Source organism: Phoxinus phoxinus (assembly GCF_949152265.1).
Source record: "Phoxinus phoxinus genome assembly, chromosome: 25".
Taxonomy (NCBI): Eukaryota; Metazoa; Chordata; class Actinopteri; order Cypriniformes; family Leuciscidae; genus Phoxinus; species Phoxinus phoxinus.
The window spans coordinates 2,219,983-2,236,326 of record NC_136900.1 but is presented as its reverse complement, the minus strand read 5'-3'; the positions used below and the strand labels follow the sequence as shown (position 1 = coordinate 2,236,326).

Below are 16,344 nucleotides of genomic sequence, written 5' to 3'. Positions count from 1 at the left end.
ACCGTCTAATACAGTATCGCATCAGGAAGTGCATTGTAGTCTCCCTGAGGGAAAATTTGATTCATTCATTGCTATAGGAGAGGAAGAATTTTGCAAACTCGTCAAATCATCTAAATCAACAACGTGTATGTTAGACCCTATACCGACTAAGCTGCTGAAAGAGATGCTTCCAGATGTCATAGATCCTCTTCTTAATATCATTAATTCATCTTTGTCTCTAGGATACGTACCAAAAACCTTTAAGATATCTAAGATTAAACCGCTTGTTAAAAGATTAAACCGCAACTTGATCCTACAAAACTAGTCAATTACAGGCCGATCTCTAATCTGCCATTTCTGTCAAAGATATTAGAAAAAGCAGTATCCTCACAACTGTGTTCTTTTCTTGAAAGAAATGATATCTGCGAGGATTTTCAGTCCGGATTTAGACCGTACCATAGTACCGAGACAGCTCTCGTTAGAGTCACAAATGATTTGCTCTTATCATCCGATCGTGGTTGTATCTCTCTATTAGTATTACTGGATCTTAGTGCTGCATTTGACACCATTGACCACAACATCCTTTTAAATAGACTCGAACATTATGTTGGCATTAGTGGAATTGCACTAGCATGGTTTAAATCATACTTATCTGACCGTTATCAGTTTGTAGCAGTAAATGAAGAGATGTCTAATCAATCACATGTTCAGTATGGCGTACCACAAGGCTCAGTACTAGGACCGCTGCTGTTCACTCTGTACATGCTACCATTAGGAGATATCATTAGGAAACATGGAATTAGCTTTCACTGTTATGCCGACGATACTCAGCTGTATATTTCTTCAAAACCTGACGAAACCTACCAATTCACAAAAATAACGGAATGCATGGCTGATATAAAAAATTGGATGACTAGTAATTTCCTACTACTAAATTCAGAAAAAACAGAGATTCTAATTATTGGACAAAAAACTTCCACACGTAATAACCTAGAGTACTGTCTAACACTTGATGGCTGCTCTGTTAAGTCTTCGTCGTCGGTTAGGAACCTGGGTGTGCTCTTTGATACCAATCTTTCATTTGAAAGTCATGTGTCTAGTATCTGTAAAACCGCATGTTTCCATCTTAAAAATATATCTAAATTACGCCATATGCTCTCATTGACAAATGCGGAACAATTAGTTCATGCGTTTATGACCTCAAGGCTAGATTATTGTAATGCTCTACTGGGTGGTTGCCCTGCACGCTTAAACAAACTACAGCTAGTTCAAAACGCAGCAGCTCGAGTTCTTACTAGAACCAGGAAGTATGACCATATTAGCCCCGTTCTGTCAACACTGCATTGGCTGCCTATTAAACATCGTATACATTTTAAAATATTGCTGATCACTTACAAAGCACTAAATGGTTTAGCTCCGCAGTACTTGAGAGAGCTCTTAACGCATTATAGTCCTTCACGTCTACTGCGATCTCAAAATTCTGGCCAGTTAATAATACCTAGAATATCAAAATCGACTGCTGGCGGTAGATCCTTTTCCTATTTAGCACCAAAACTCTGGAACAGTCTTCCTACCATTGTCCGGGAAGCAGACACACTCTGTCAGTTCAAAGTTAGATTAAAGACACATCTCTTTGACCTAGGATTCACATAATGCATTATATGATGTTTTATTAACAAGGTTCGGGAGGAGCACGTTCAGATAATTAACACAGATAATTAACACAAGTGGAGAGCACTCAGCAATCAATGGTAAGAGGTATATATACACTCAGCAGTCTCACCTCATTCCATTGACAGTTTTGCAGCATCCCTCCACCACCCCTTCTCCACGCTTCTAGTCCTAAACACTTACATACGGGGGGAGTACTCTGGGTTTGGGCCTAACTCTGAGCTCGGAGCCCTCCCTCCGGACAGCACGCCAAATACGCATTAAACTTTACCCCTTCAAATTATATGTAAGTGTGAACTCGTGAAAGACTTCTATAACTCAATGTTAGGCTGCATAGATTAGGTCAGCCGGAACTGGGAACACTTCCCGTAAATCCTGATGTACTCGTTACATCATAAGAAGAATGGCATCTATGCTAATTTTAGTGTCTTTGTTTATCTCGAGGTTTTCCCGCAGCCTGCCGCATCCAGGCCGGATCCAGATCTGAGGAAGGACCTTCGCTTGGACACGACTATAACGCAGCGCTGAAGTGCCAACTAGCCTCTCCCTATGGAGGATCCCTTTACCACTCTACAGATAAAGCATTGTGGAAAATTCGCGTATCAACCCCGTAGTGATCAAATAAAATTCTGTATGAAATTTATAGGCAGGACAAGTAGTTTAAAAATTTTAAGGCCAGACAAATAGTTTGTATAGGCTTGGTTTGTAGAGAATTACAAACATGCGCACATATATTCAAACACACATAACTATATAATTAATTCTTGATGCGCACGTGAGCGCCATCAGCATTTCTCACAGGTTCGCGTGTAAAGTCTGTGTAGAGAGAATGGTGTCGTCTTAGCGGCCCCTAATATAATAACTTTAGGTGTAGCTAATATAATAGCTTTAATAAATTTTTAGGTGTCCATCTGGATGAAAAATTAAACTGGAAAGAGAACACTAATGTCTTAATGAAGAAGGCTCAGTAGAGACTGTTCTTTTTGAGAAAACTAAGATCATTTAACATCAGCACAAAGCTTTTAAATGTTTTTTATCAAGGGATTTTAGCTAGTGTTCTTTTTTATGCTGTACTTTGCTGGGGGGGCAATATATCTGTTGAAGACAAAAATAGGATAAATAAGCTGATCAAGAGAGCTGGTTCAGTTATTGGTCTTAACCCAGATGTATTGGAGGTTACTGTGGAGAAGAGGATTAGTTCGAAATTAAAAATTGTCCTGCTTTTTGAAGGCCATCCACTACACAACTTGTTTGAAGGACTCAGAAGCTCTTTTAGCGATCGATTGGTCATGCCTCGGTGCTCTAGTGAGCGCATGAGAAGGTCTTTTGTTCCCGCAGCGGTCAGATACTTCAACCAACACTGTTAATTAGGGGCCAAGCACTGAAAGTGCGTAGGCACCTATTGTATCTGTTAGCGTTCCTATTATTATTATTCTTCATTGTTCCGACTGGGAGTCTATGGCAGCCCATAGAACCGTTTGCGGGAAACTTATGAAAATTGGCACAGTGATAGAGGACAGCCTGAACTATCTCCATAGCAAATTTGGAGTCTCCAACTCACTCCCTCTAGCGCCACCAGCTGTCCAAAGTTTCACTCATGTTTATGCTAATAACTTTTGAACCACAAGGGCTAGAAACAAAATTCTTTTTTCCTCTGATTCCTGAGCTCACGACGATTCGACTGCACCATATGACGAAAATAATCATCATTTTCCGTCATAATAGTTTTCCCGCCATTTTGAATTTTTCGAAAAAACTACTTTTTCGAACTCCTCCTAGGCCGTTGCTCCGAATTTCACGAAAATTGAACCAGATCATCTCCAGACCATGACGACAAAAAGTTATGGAAATCAAGTTGATTCGAATTACCGTTCTCGAATACCGCGCAAATAAATTTTACGTAGCGCTTGCAAAAACAGACGTAAGGCCGTATCTCCACAACGCTTTATCGGATTCAGACCAAATTTGGTACATGTTATCACAAGCATGACTTGAAGCTGCATGCTGTGTTTCGGCGCAGCGCCACCTACTGGTCCGGAGATATTAAGAATTTATATTTTTGCTTATAACTTCTAAACGGTTTGTCCAAAAATCACAAAAGTGGTCTCGTTAGATTCAGGGCGTCATACTGAGTTGACTGATATCCAATTTTCCCATATCGGCCTTTTTGGCTGTCGGCCATTTTGAATTATGTGCTAAAATGGTGTATTTTATGAACGCATGAACGTATTGTTACGAAACTCAGTATGGGTCATCAGTACAAGACCCTAAAGGTACTCAAAAGATTATGACACAGCGCCACCTTTTGGTCAAAAGTTATAATGAAATTTCCAAAAATGCTAATAACTTTTGAATAAATTTGCCTATAGTAATGACACTGATCTCAATAGATTCCTTGGGTTATGCTGAAAACATAGATACCAATTTTGCCATAGTCAGGCAAACTTCCTGTCCGCCATCTTTATTTACTTTTAAAACCTACTTTTTCGAACTCCTCCTAGACCGAACGCCCGATGTTCACCAAAATTGGATCGTGTCATCTCCAGACCGTGCCGAGTAAAAGTTATGGATTTCGTGTCGATAGACGAAATCGTTTTCGTATACCGCAGTGGCAAAGTTGAGGCATGATGCCAAAATTACTATTCAGGCTTTATATCTGCAATGCCTTGACATATTGACACCAAACTTTGTATGTGTCATTTTCACTTCACTCTGACCACATCACATCAATTTTGTAACTACGCCACCTATTGGTCGAAAGTGATAATCCATTAAATCATATTTTTAGTTAATTTATGTGATTTTTCAGCCGTTTCGCCTAAATTCATCTTTAAATGTCTTCAATTGCTCCTTGCTGCAGTTGGTCTCACGCTCCCAGCCATGTTGGCATTTCTTGTCGTCTTCTTTGCGCTTGGCCCCGGTGATTGCTGCTTGCAGCTATATTTGTTATTGTAATTATTCTAGTCTTTTATAATGTTTGTTTGTGAAGCTGTGAAATTTAATCTTTCTTCAAATTGTGTCTCATAATCAGGGTCTATCGGTCTCCTAATGCAGAATTATTTATTTATTTATTTGTCTGTTAGTTGTGTACTATGTTTGATGGCTATACTGTTGGTGGCAAAGCAGTTTCCCTATCGGGATTAATAAAGTTGTTCAATTCAATTCAATTCAACTAATTATCCTTTCGACGGAAGTGAATCAATCAAAACTAACTTTAGCTGTAAAATAACATTATTCAAGAACCGCTATAAAGCCAAAAAAAACCCTGTTACCTTAAATTATACGTTTATCTCTGTAAAGCTGCTTTGAAACAATCTAAATTGTTAAAAGCGCTATATAAATGAAGATGACTTGACTTGACTTGTATGTGTTTGTGTGCGGTGTGTGTCTGAGCGGTGTGTGTTTATATGTTTGTCTGAGCGGTGTGTGTGTGTGTGCGGTGTGTGTGTGTGTGTTTATGTGTGTGTTTGTGTGTGTGCTGTGTGTGTGTGTGTTTGTCTGTGCGGTGTGTGTGTGTTTGTTTGTCTGTGCGGTGTGTGTGTGTTTGTTTGAGCTGTGTGTGTGTGTTTGTCTGTGCGGTGTGTGTGTGTGTTTGTGTGTGTGTGTTTGTCTGTGTGTGTGTGTGTGTGTGTTTGTGTGTGTTTGTCTGAGCGGTGTGTGTGTGTTTATGTGTGTGTGTTTGTCTGTGCAGTGTGTGTCTGTGTGTTTGTCTGAGCGGTGTGTTTGTCTGTGTGTGTGTGCGCGTGTGTTTGTCTGAGCGGTGTGTGTTTATGTGTGCGGTATGTGTGTGTGTTTATGTGTGTGTGTGTGTGTTTGTCTGTGTGGTGTGTGTGTGTTTGTCTGAGCGGTATGTGTGTGTGTTTGTCTGTGCAGTGTGTGTTTGTGTGTTTGTCTGAGCGGTGTGTTTGTCTGTGTGTGTGTGCGCGTGTGTTTGTCTGAGTGGTGTGTGCGTGTGTTTGTCTGAGCGGTGTGTGTTTGTCTGTGCGGTGTGTGTGTTTGTCTGTGCGGTGTGTGTGTGTGTGTTTGTCTGAGCGGTGTGTGTTTGTCTGTGTGTGTGTGTTTGTCTGAGCGGTGTGTGCGTGTGTGTTTGTCTGAGCGGTGTGTAGGTGTGTGTATGTTTGTCTGAGCGGTGTGTGTGTGTGTTTGTCTGTGCGGTGAGTGTGTTTGTCTGTGCGGTGTGTGTGTGTGTTTGTCTGAGCGGTGTGTGTGTGTGTGTGTGTGTGTGTGTGTGTGTGTCTGTGTGTGTTTGTCTGAGCAGTGTGTGCGTATGTGTTTGTCTGAGCGGTGTGTGTGTGTGTGTGTTTGTCTGTGCGGTGTGTGTGTGTGTTTGTCTGAGCGGTGTGTGTTTGTCTGTGTGTGTGTGTTTGTCTGAGCGGTGTGTATGTGTGTGTATGTTTGTCTGAGCGGTGTGTGTGTTTGTCTGTGCGGTGTGTGTGTGACTTGTGTTTGTGTGTGTGTGTGTGTTTGTCTGTGCGGTGTGTATGTTTGTCTGAGCGGTGTGTGTGTGTGTCTGTGTGTTTGTCTGTGCGGTGTGTGTGTGTTTGTGTGCAGTGTGTGTGTTTGTTTGTCTGTGCGGTGTGTGTTTTTATGTGCGGTGTGTGTGCTCTTGTTTTTGTGATTTAAGTTATCTGAAACTATCTTGTCTAGTTCCCCCTATAATTCGAACACTGCTGTTACCCAGACATGAGCTGTAGGTGTACTTTCCATAGGGGACGCCTCGAAGCCGACCGCTGACAATGTACAGACCCAGTGAGCGACAGAGCTCTGCAGATTTGTTTGGTTCACAGGCTATAAAAAACACCTTAATATTTTTTCCATGTTGTGTTGTCTGTGTTGCAGTCATGCCGTTCCCTCAGCTGTCTGCCTCCATGCTGTTAGCTTCATTGATCCTTCTTCTCTACTGGACGACATCCTCAGCTCGGTCACGTGATCCCATGTCCTCCGTCGTCTCACCATCCTACAGGGTGAAGAGAGACCTGGATCCCGGTGCCAGAGAGAAAGCGGATAAATCTTTGGCCCTGGCAAACAGCTTCCTCACTGTGGTCAAAGAAGGGATTGAAACCAAAAAGTTAGCTGATGTGATGAAAAGTCTCGGCAAGATCGCCAGCATGGCGCCCGGCATCGGAGGTCTGGTTGCGTCTTTAGTCAACATGGTCTTGATCTTCATCCCTCAGGAAGATGTGGTGCTGAACGAGGTGAAGAAAGGATTTGCTGAAGTGAACAGAAAGCTGGACTTGCTCTCCATCCAGATCTCCAACCTGGCAACAGACGTAGAATGGTTTAACTACGCCAGCGTCTACTCTCAAGACGAAGTCCGCATCCTCAATTCCTGGAAGAAGTTCAATGAGGTTCTTCAGAAGAGTCGGTGGGTACAAAGTGAAGAGGACAATCTCCGACTGGCAGAGATATTCGTCAACTACTATGAGAACACAGGAACTGAGGCCAGTGTGGCCAACCTCTACCATTACCTGACGGTCACAGACACGTCTCTCAGTGGAAACCTCAATGAACTGCTGAGGAAGAAGTTTAAATGTGACTTTCAAGATATCGGCAAATATAACGTCTATTTCAGTCGTTTGCTGTGGCAGGGGATGGTGCTGAACCAGTTCTACTGGAAACTGATCGGGTTGAATTCATCAGGTATAGAAGCCGAACACACCGACATGTTTAACAAAGTCTACACAGCTCAGAAATCAACTCTAATAGCTGAATGCTTGGAGAACTATAAGCACTACCTGAAGGAAGATGTGGTGAGGATCAGCAAAGGACTCAGTGTTGACAACACAAAAGCCATTGCTGTTCAGGTGAAAGAGTTTCTGGATAAGAAGTACTTCTGGTACCACTGGGTGGTGATGGTGTACACAGATGAAAATAAGAATCATAAGTTATATGATATGATACCGATCCCTGTGGGTAAGATCACTGTCAATGTGGGATACATTCTGGAACTACGTTATAACTTTGAAACAATCTTTAAATGCTCCAATAATATCCTCTCATTTTGTGAACATTGGTCACGTTCTAACCCAAAATTAGAATGCAAAGGGTTAAAAGGTCATTTTAAGGTGATGCATGCTAGTGTTAAACAGCAGTTTGTTCAAGTCCCAGAAGTCCTGGAGGTTTCTAGCGATCATAAATGTATAATAGATGAATATAAATTAATAAGTGATCAAAAGCTCTATTTATATTACTTCCAAAACAACTCTCCCTGCCTCAAAGCCACATGTGAGAACGGAGGAACGTGCAAGAGGCTGCTGGACTCCAATGAATATTTGTGTGAGTGTCCTCCTAGTTACCATGGAGACAGATGTGAAAAGAAGATTGAGAAAGAAACCGTCCCAGATATTATCAAAGGTCCCACTGTGCCTGACATCACCAGCATCAACGCCAAACTGGAGAAGATTCTAGACCTCATCGGTCCTCATCCAACCTCACCCGCCCACTAACAACTACAGATCAGATCAATCTTTGTCACACACAGAGCATTCACAGAGTATTCAGAGCTTTTCTATTTGCAGTTTCATGTTTATTTATTTATTTATTTATTTAAAAGGGACAATGCATATGAATGAACATATCTTTTCATCAATGTACATATGCCAAAGTTAGCCCCCAGGCTATTTTACATTTGTAGTCCCATGTGAGGTCATCAACAATACCTAGTAACAAAAAACTAAACATTTAATTTAAACATGATTTGACTTAATTTAAAAGACACTACAATTAACAACAACATATAAGAAATGCCGCAATTAGCAAACAGGGCATCTAAAATGACATACTCATACATGACGGACACACACATATACACATACACAGTAAAGTGCTACTCAAAGTGCATTATCAATTTATCAATTGCTGCAAAGTGCTAGAACTAGTTTGGTGTGTACATACACTTATAAAGTAATACAATGAACCGTACCCATTTATCTAAATTACAACAATTATCATTAGTGGGCACATACTTGATTTGTTTTAAGCCATCGTTTAAGTTGGTTCTTAAAACTGGGGAAGGTCGGACTTTCTCTCACAGTAACCGGTAATTTGTTCCACATCTCTGTCCCCTTAATTGATAGTACATATTGTCCAAAAGCTGTACGTCTGTGAGGCACCACACAATCACCTCTCGTGCAGGCCCTGGTTACACTTCTGCCTCCGCCCGTTGTTTTCACCTTAATGTAGTCACTTAGTGGGGGTGGGGCAAGACCATGTAGGATCTTATATATAGCACAGGCATATTTGAGCTTTAAGAAATTTGCAAAGCTTAGTAGGTTATATTTTTGTAATATTAAGCAGTGATGATATGAGAGTGGTTTCCGGTCTAAATTTTTTTGAGCTTGTTTGAAAAGTGAATTTTTTTTAAGTGTTGTGGCGTTTGTGAGTGACCAGTTTGTAAAACCATATTCAAGATGAGAAAGGATCATAGAGTGAAGAAACATTCTAGCTACTTTATGTGACAGAGATGGTCTAATAAATCTAAAGTTAGCAAGATTAAATTTAACAGTTTTTGATAAGCTTTTTATATGATTTTTAAAAGACAGTGTTGGATCTAATACAATGCCAAGGTATTTGAATTCGTATACAATCTGTAGTTCTTCTCGGTTTAAAAATATATTTGAGCGAGTCACTTCAATCTGCCGCTTAGAAAACATCATACAAACTGTTTTTTAGGGTTTAGTAGTAGACATGATTTAAAGAGCCACTCCTGTATACGGCTCAGTGCAGATGTAAGTGACTGAGAGGCTTCTTGAACTGTTTTTGCATGTGTAAAAATTACTGCGTCATCTGCATACATTAAAATATTGATGTTTTGGCATACTGTAGGCAGGTCGTTAATGTATAAAGAAAAAAGAATAGGTGCAAGTATGGAGCCTTGAGGAACCCCTACTGGACATTCTAAATAGGGAGATTTAATGTTGTCAATGTAATGTTAAAATCAATACATTTCTCCCTTGATAATCTACATATAATACCCCATAATGACAAAGAAAACTGAATTTTATAATTTTTTTGTGATATATTAAAAAGAAGAGATTTACACAATACATTGACATGAGTACTCAGCCCCTTGTGCTGTGATTGGAGTCCACCTGTGGTCAATTAAACTGATTGGACATAACTTGGAAAGGCACACATCTGTCTATAGACTCCCAGCTGACAGAAAGCACTTCCTGCTGAGATCAGAGACAGGATTGTGTCAGAGCAAAGTGGCCTCCATGACTCTAGATGGTAGAAGTCTGGAACAACCAGGACTCTCCAACAGCTCAAAATTTCAAAGCCCCAATAGTCCTGAAAATTGTCCATTTGGACAGAAACTAAAGTCTGTTAGTCCGATAGGTATCACAAAAAACAAACTTGCATTGCTCCAAAGGCCTCTTTCTCCAAAAATATGCTACACATTCTCCTAAACAGAAGCACAATTATTAAGCAGAATGACAACATCAGACCATCCTACTATGGCGAGACTCGGACTTGTCTCGAACTCGCTGGTATTTGGACTTGTCTCTGTCTCTGCCACTGGTCTTGCCAAATATGGCTTTTGGTCTCGACCGAGTCCAGGTGTCTTTATTATGTTCATAATAATATTGGAGGGAAAGTGAAAAACACTGGCCACCTGATGACCAGCCACACACTAGATTATCTTTGCACGCCCTTGCATCTGCGTGTCCTGCTAACGTTATTGTCATTCATTTTCATTGATTCTCACACACTGACAAACAAAGATGTCCGCCAAATCTGCCATAATCATAACTCGACAAAGGTGGTCTTGACCAGAGATGAGTTGTTTCTTTAGAAAGCTGGAGGATGATGTGTGGATCTGTTGTTCTGTCCTCATTTTCCTGAATCTCTCCAGCTGATGTTAGCACGACCCAAACAGACACTATGCTATACTATACTATGTATATACTAGTATTATACTATACTATTCACTATACAGGAAATACACCAGGTTTAAATATAATTATCTGAATATTAAAGCCCCATTTTATTTTGACTACAAAGTTTATTTCAGTTTTAAATCATCAACTAAGTTGTTTATTTTACTTAATTAAAAGCTTGAAGGTCCTGAAAATAATTAAATATGAATAATTAAAGTTATTAAAGTAACATTATAACTGTTAAGTTGCTTTCAGCTCAGTGTAACTCTGTTCTTGATCCGACCACCAGACGGAGATAATGTGACAAACTAATAAAATAATTACTAACTAAAGACACGCTCCTTGTTTTTTTTGCCAATGTGACCGGTCTTCATTTAGCTCTGCGTTGTGTTGTGTTTGTAGATGAATGAGACCGGGCAACAGGAATTACTCAGGCCGGATTTTATTCTGCATGAATAAAAAGAAAGATGAGAATAAGCTCGAGTCTGTGGCCTTCTCTCACAATTAGGCCTCTCTTTAGTCGCATTTACCGCGAACTGAACACATTTTACACTTTTAACATCTTTATAATCATGTAAGTCTCTCATATATTCAAATCGTGTTTGTTCAACAGATTTCATAAAAACAATAAAATATTTTACATAAGCTCAAAACAATATTAACAAAAGCTTGAAAGAAAACATACCTGCATGAATAAAAAGAAAGATGAGAACAAGCTCGAGTCTGTGGCCTTCTCTCACAATTAGGCCTGTCAGTGAAAGGCACTATTTTAGCCTACAAAGCTTGCACACTCATGCTAAATTAATTCTTTCCGAAAATACATGTTATAAGTCGATCACATCATTCACACAAACCGCATACATGTTTGAATAAGATTAAAGTGCATTTTAGAACAAAATTACATGTTGTATTCCAATAAACAAAACTCATATAAAACTTTTCAGACGGAGCTTCAACACACTCACCTCTCTTCAGTCGCATTTACCGCGAACTGAAGGAGGGCAACCGGAACCGGAACATTTGTTGACTTAAAAGGAACCACGCACCATATTTAACAAAACTGAAAAATGACCATGTAATTATAAAAACATGGCATCTCAAATAAAATAAATCAATATTAAAATAATAAATGTCCAGAATACAAAATAATTATGTAAATATAAAATAATTGATAATATCAAAGGGGGGAGATTTTGTATGAAATTAATAAATTAATATAACACCTGTTACACCAACAAATGTGTGAATCATAACGATGCCTTACTGCAGTATATTCCATTATGTTTTTATATCTGGATTGTAATCTATGTTTCCCTTTACATAAAGATATTTCCAGCATACATTGATTCAGAAAAAGGTAGAAAAGGGTGCATAAAAATTGTCTTTCTTCAAAAAGTAGGGGCGGCTACTCTGGGCTCATTCACCCAATTTGAAAACCCCTGGTCTACGTGATACACAGGTATACACAGTATACCCACTAAGAAAGCTCCAGGATTTCCATATACCCACTTAAAAATGCGAAATGATACACAACAACATACTTTCTATTATATTTTTGACAGTACACCCACTACAATACATTAGACTACACCACTGGTGTGACACACAGTAACTGGACCAATCCCAACTCATGTGACTTATTCATCAGAATATCTGGTCATGCTACACAACAATTGAAAGCTTAGCCTCTCAAGATTCAATTAAGCCCACACACAAAGCATAAGATGATTTATAGCAATTATACAACTGTAATCAAGTTAAAGACAATCAGAGGCGGACAGAGTACACAGCTTCATTACTTGAGTAAAAGTACAGATACCCCCCGCTAAATTTTACTCAAGTACAAGTAAAAGTACTACAGTCAGATGTCTACTTAAGTAAAAGTACTGAAGTACTTGTTTTTAAAAGTATAGGCTATAGCATGCAGAGAAAAGTCCACATTAAACAATTCCCCATCGTAAGTGCACATTGATGGCCTAAGACACGAAACAAGCGGTTTGTGTGATAAAACCAACAGTATTTATACAGTTTTTATCTCTTTTACACAACCACGTCCATCTGATCTGTTTACACCGGATTTCTTCCCCGGAAACTAATCTAACCGCCTTCGATTGGACGTTGCATTTTTAAACTCAGCAGAAACGCGTGTGATTGGCTGTACGGCTCAACGTATGCCTTTGATTGGCCTGAACAATGAAGCGAGTCGTGTGTCAAGATAGAAGGCTTACAAATTGGGAATAAGTGAAAACTCAACACTCCCGGATGAGTTCGCGCGAGCTTAGGCCATCAATGTGCACTTACGATGGGGAATTGTGTAATGTGGACTTTTCTCTGCATGCTTTTGGAGACAGTGCCTATAGACCTGCATTATATGACTGACAGACAAGAACGGTTTGACCTAAAAATATCAAAATTGAAACTACTGCGGAGACAAAGACACCGACATCTTGGATGCACTTCAGGTAAGATAAAACATACCAACATTTTACTTAAAAGTGAACTATCCCTTTAAGTACTGTACTCAAGTAAATGAACTCCGTTACTGTCCGGCTCTGAAGAAAATTCAGAATTAGACTGCGCAGCTGGTGTCTGTGGATTCATACCTCTTTCATTGTCCCTTTATCCACAGAGGAACGATTACTCGAATAATTCGATTACAAAAAAGCTTCGAGGCAGAGAATTGACAATGACAATCTTCAGATTTTCTCTTCATGTCACTCTTTTTCAGTGACAGATTTTTTTTGTGTCACTGTTTTTTAGTTTCAACTTTCTGTCACTGTTTTGGCGTGGAGAGGGGAGGGGTAAGTAGAGCATAGTTTGCATATCGGCATACTGAAGAAGTAGGTTTTCTGAAACCCGTCAGTTCTGAAGCCTCTGGCATTGGTGGCTTGACGAAAAAGTCCATTTCACCGGGAACTTCCAAACCGCAAGTAAGTCTGTTTTTCTCTCTGCCATTTACATGTTTATTCATTTGCAATCTGACCGGTATGTTATGCTGTTCGGCCATTATGCTGTTTTTTTTCTATGTCGACTGGAACATGTAAGCTACTAACATTAGCCGTGTTGGCTAACTTAACCTGTGGTTAACACGTTTATTCCATATGCACCGAACAAGAACAAGCACCATATGCACCGAACAAGGCTAAAAGTCCAGTTTGGCAAAAAAATTAATTAACGTTAGGTGTCTGTCGGTAAATACTTGTTGCTGCTAAGTATGAATACATCACAACAGCGGCTAACAGTAACATAGCCTGTAACGTTAACATTGACATGATAAACAGACGTCATTAAGACGTTGTTTTTGGGCTAAATCACGTCGGCCCGTCATAGCCTTCATTTAGCCCAAAAATAGACGCTGAAAATTGTGCTTTGTTTGGCCCGTCTTATTTGCATCTAGATCATCATCATCTAGCTCTATGCAGTCCCCCAGCCAACGAATAAAGTTAATATCCCTAATCAAGCATGTAATTAGTCCCTACACATGCATTTACTTAAAGTGCAACAAATGCTACTTGAAGTTGGTCCAATTTAGTACACAAAAGTACACGTAATTAAATTGCAATAAAGCATAATTTTGAATCTAAAATACTAATCATTAACACACTTTAAGTATACTGATAAGTATACTGGCTGCAAGTATACTTAGCAAATATTTTTTCACCAGGGTATGAATAAAAAAAAGCAGGAAATTGTTGGAAAATACAAAACTCTGTAAAAACAGAAAAATTACATCCCTGTTTTAAGAACCGTTATGACCTAGTTTAGAGTCATTTGAATGCATAAAAACCTTGACACAAACAATTATATGAATATAATCTTATTGTATTTGAGTTTTCTTTTTTTAAGCACTTTGAGACAATAATAAAAAAAAAAAATTTTTATTGAGCAAACAACAACAGGATGAGGTTCAGATAATTGATCGCTGGGTAAGTTGAGGGCCGCAGCACAGGAGATTTCTTGCAGCCATTGTAATGTGAATGAAACTGGAGCTCAGTGTGTTGAGTGCAGTGTGTGCTCTCTAGCTCCCCCTGTAGGTGCTGTACGAGTATCTGCTCACCAGCAGCGGCACATGGAGGCTCTGATCAGCAGCGCTGACAGTGAACACCATCTAAATGAAGACGAATAAACACATTAGCATTCACACTGTGTAAATACAATCAGTTCACCATTAGTCTTTCCTACAGACCTCGACATATGGGTAAAAGCTGGACTGTCCCAAACTCTCCCAGTACTGGCCCGTCTCGAAGCGGATCTTGTACATTCCTGGAGTGAAGGCGTCGCTGGTTATCAGTCCTGGACAGCGTCCGTCCTCATTCGTGTTTCTGGAAAAATCAGCGACACACTATTTAACATAATTACATATTTATTTCCCTGGGTTTTGATTTTAACCTTCTCAAAGTTTGACCCAAACAACTTTCGACAGTTTAGATAGCAACAGTTTTCAGAACACTGTTTTGAAATTTGGACAGAGCGAAGACTTGACACAAGTGATGTCAACAGAGCTGAGTATTAGCATTAGTAAAACCTAGACGACATGCTAGCCTGTACACGACTCTAATAAACATGAAAATTTACTAAATATTGTGTAAAACAGTCCATTTTAATGAGACTGAATAATTAATACTGATACTTTTTAACACTTGATATATTTCAAGTATATTTATTGCCATTTTGAATACATTTTTTCACTGAGCTTGTCGCTACACATTCTGAGATTACTTTCTCTGTGTAGGATACGGGCAATGCTTTATTATTATTAATATTATTAATGGTTTATTGTTATCATTTGTCCAAAAGTAGGCTATTAGACATTTGCAGCAGTTTTGGAATCGGGAGTAATTTCGGTGCCATAATATCACCATTGCCAAAATTGCCAAAAATAATGACTATTTTCAAACAGGTTTTTCAACCCTCCACCCCTTCTGCCATTGGTTGACTAAACAGATAGTCCCGCCCCAAACTCACGTGATTGGTTGAGCCAGTGTTACTGCGTCAGGCTGGTGGAGATGTTCAAACACTGAAAAACAGCCGAAGATGACGTGCGTGACTCACCCGACGGTCACGAGGCTCCAGACGGTCATGCGGGGGTCCAGGCGGTGGAGACTGAGGGCCATGCGCGCCGCTGGGACCCCGTCCCCGGTGTTCAGCACATGTGTAGTGAGGGGACCTTTCACCGAACCCATCGCTCTCAACCCTACATCACACAGGAGATCACCCGTCACACGCATTTATTATAAAACTGAGACCATGTACGGGCAACTTCCACATCTTTACCTGGAGATGTTAAACATGAAGCACATTTATAATGACTCGACTATAATGACTGAAGAGTTGAGTAAGAAGATACTGAGATCTTACCTGCTGTGAAGTCAGTGTCATCTGGCTGTGCGTCGCCGTTTATATGAGGACGATCGGGACACTGTTTGATTAGTTTCAATGAGTTAATCAACTAAACAAACCAGTGAGCACACATGCAGGGTTAATAATTAAGCAAACCAGTCTTACAAAGTTCCAGTATCACAAACCTTTACAATATAAAGTACTACCAAACAAAGACAAGATATCTGAATCTACAATCCTTGAAGTCGTTTACATACACACGAAAGCTGGAGCGAGCTGAGGTCCTGTCAGAGGACAGATGGACTTCGACCTCCAGTAACTTGTTTGATTTGGTTCTTTAGATGAGTGGAAAAACATGAACGCTTGTCACGGTGACAAAACAGCCGGGATCATTTATATCAATGGTGTCGGTCTTCAGAGAGCCAGAGCCACATGTTATTCCTTTAAGAACATTAACTAACATTATTACACTATA

At 39.8% G+C, this 16,344-nt stretch overlaps 1 protein-coding gene across 1 annotated transcript; it reads right to left on the bottom strand.

Moving 5' to 3' along the window:
• Positions 1 to 14,390: 14,390 nt before the first annotated feature.
• Positions 14,391 to 15,711, bottom strand: urahb (urate (5-hydroxyiso-) hydrolase b). Its single transcript, XM_079603749.1, has 3 exons — positions 15,582 to 15,711; positions 14,716 to 14,851; positions 14,391 to 14,637 (listed from the first exon to the last, which is right to left on the bottom strand). The coding sequence occupies exons 1-3, from the start codon at positions 15,641 to 15,643 to the stop codon at positions 14,548 to 14,550; spliced, it is 288 nt and encodes a 95-aa protein (XP_079459875.1). The 5' UTR covers positions 15,644 to 15,711; the 3' UTR covers positions 14,391 to 14,547.
• Between the last annotated feature and the right edge of the window lie 633 nt (positions 15,712 to 16,344).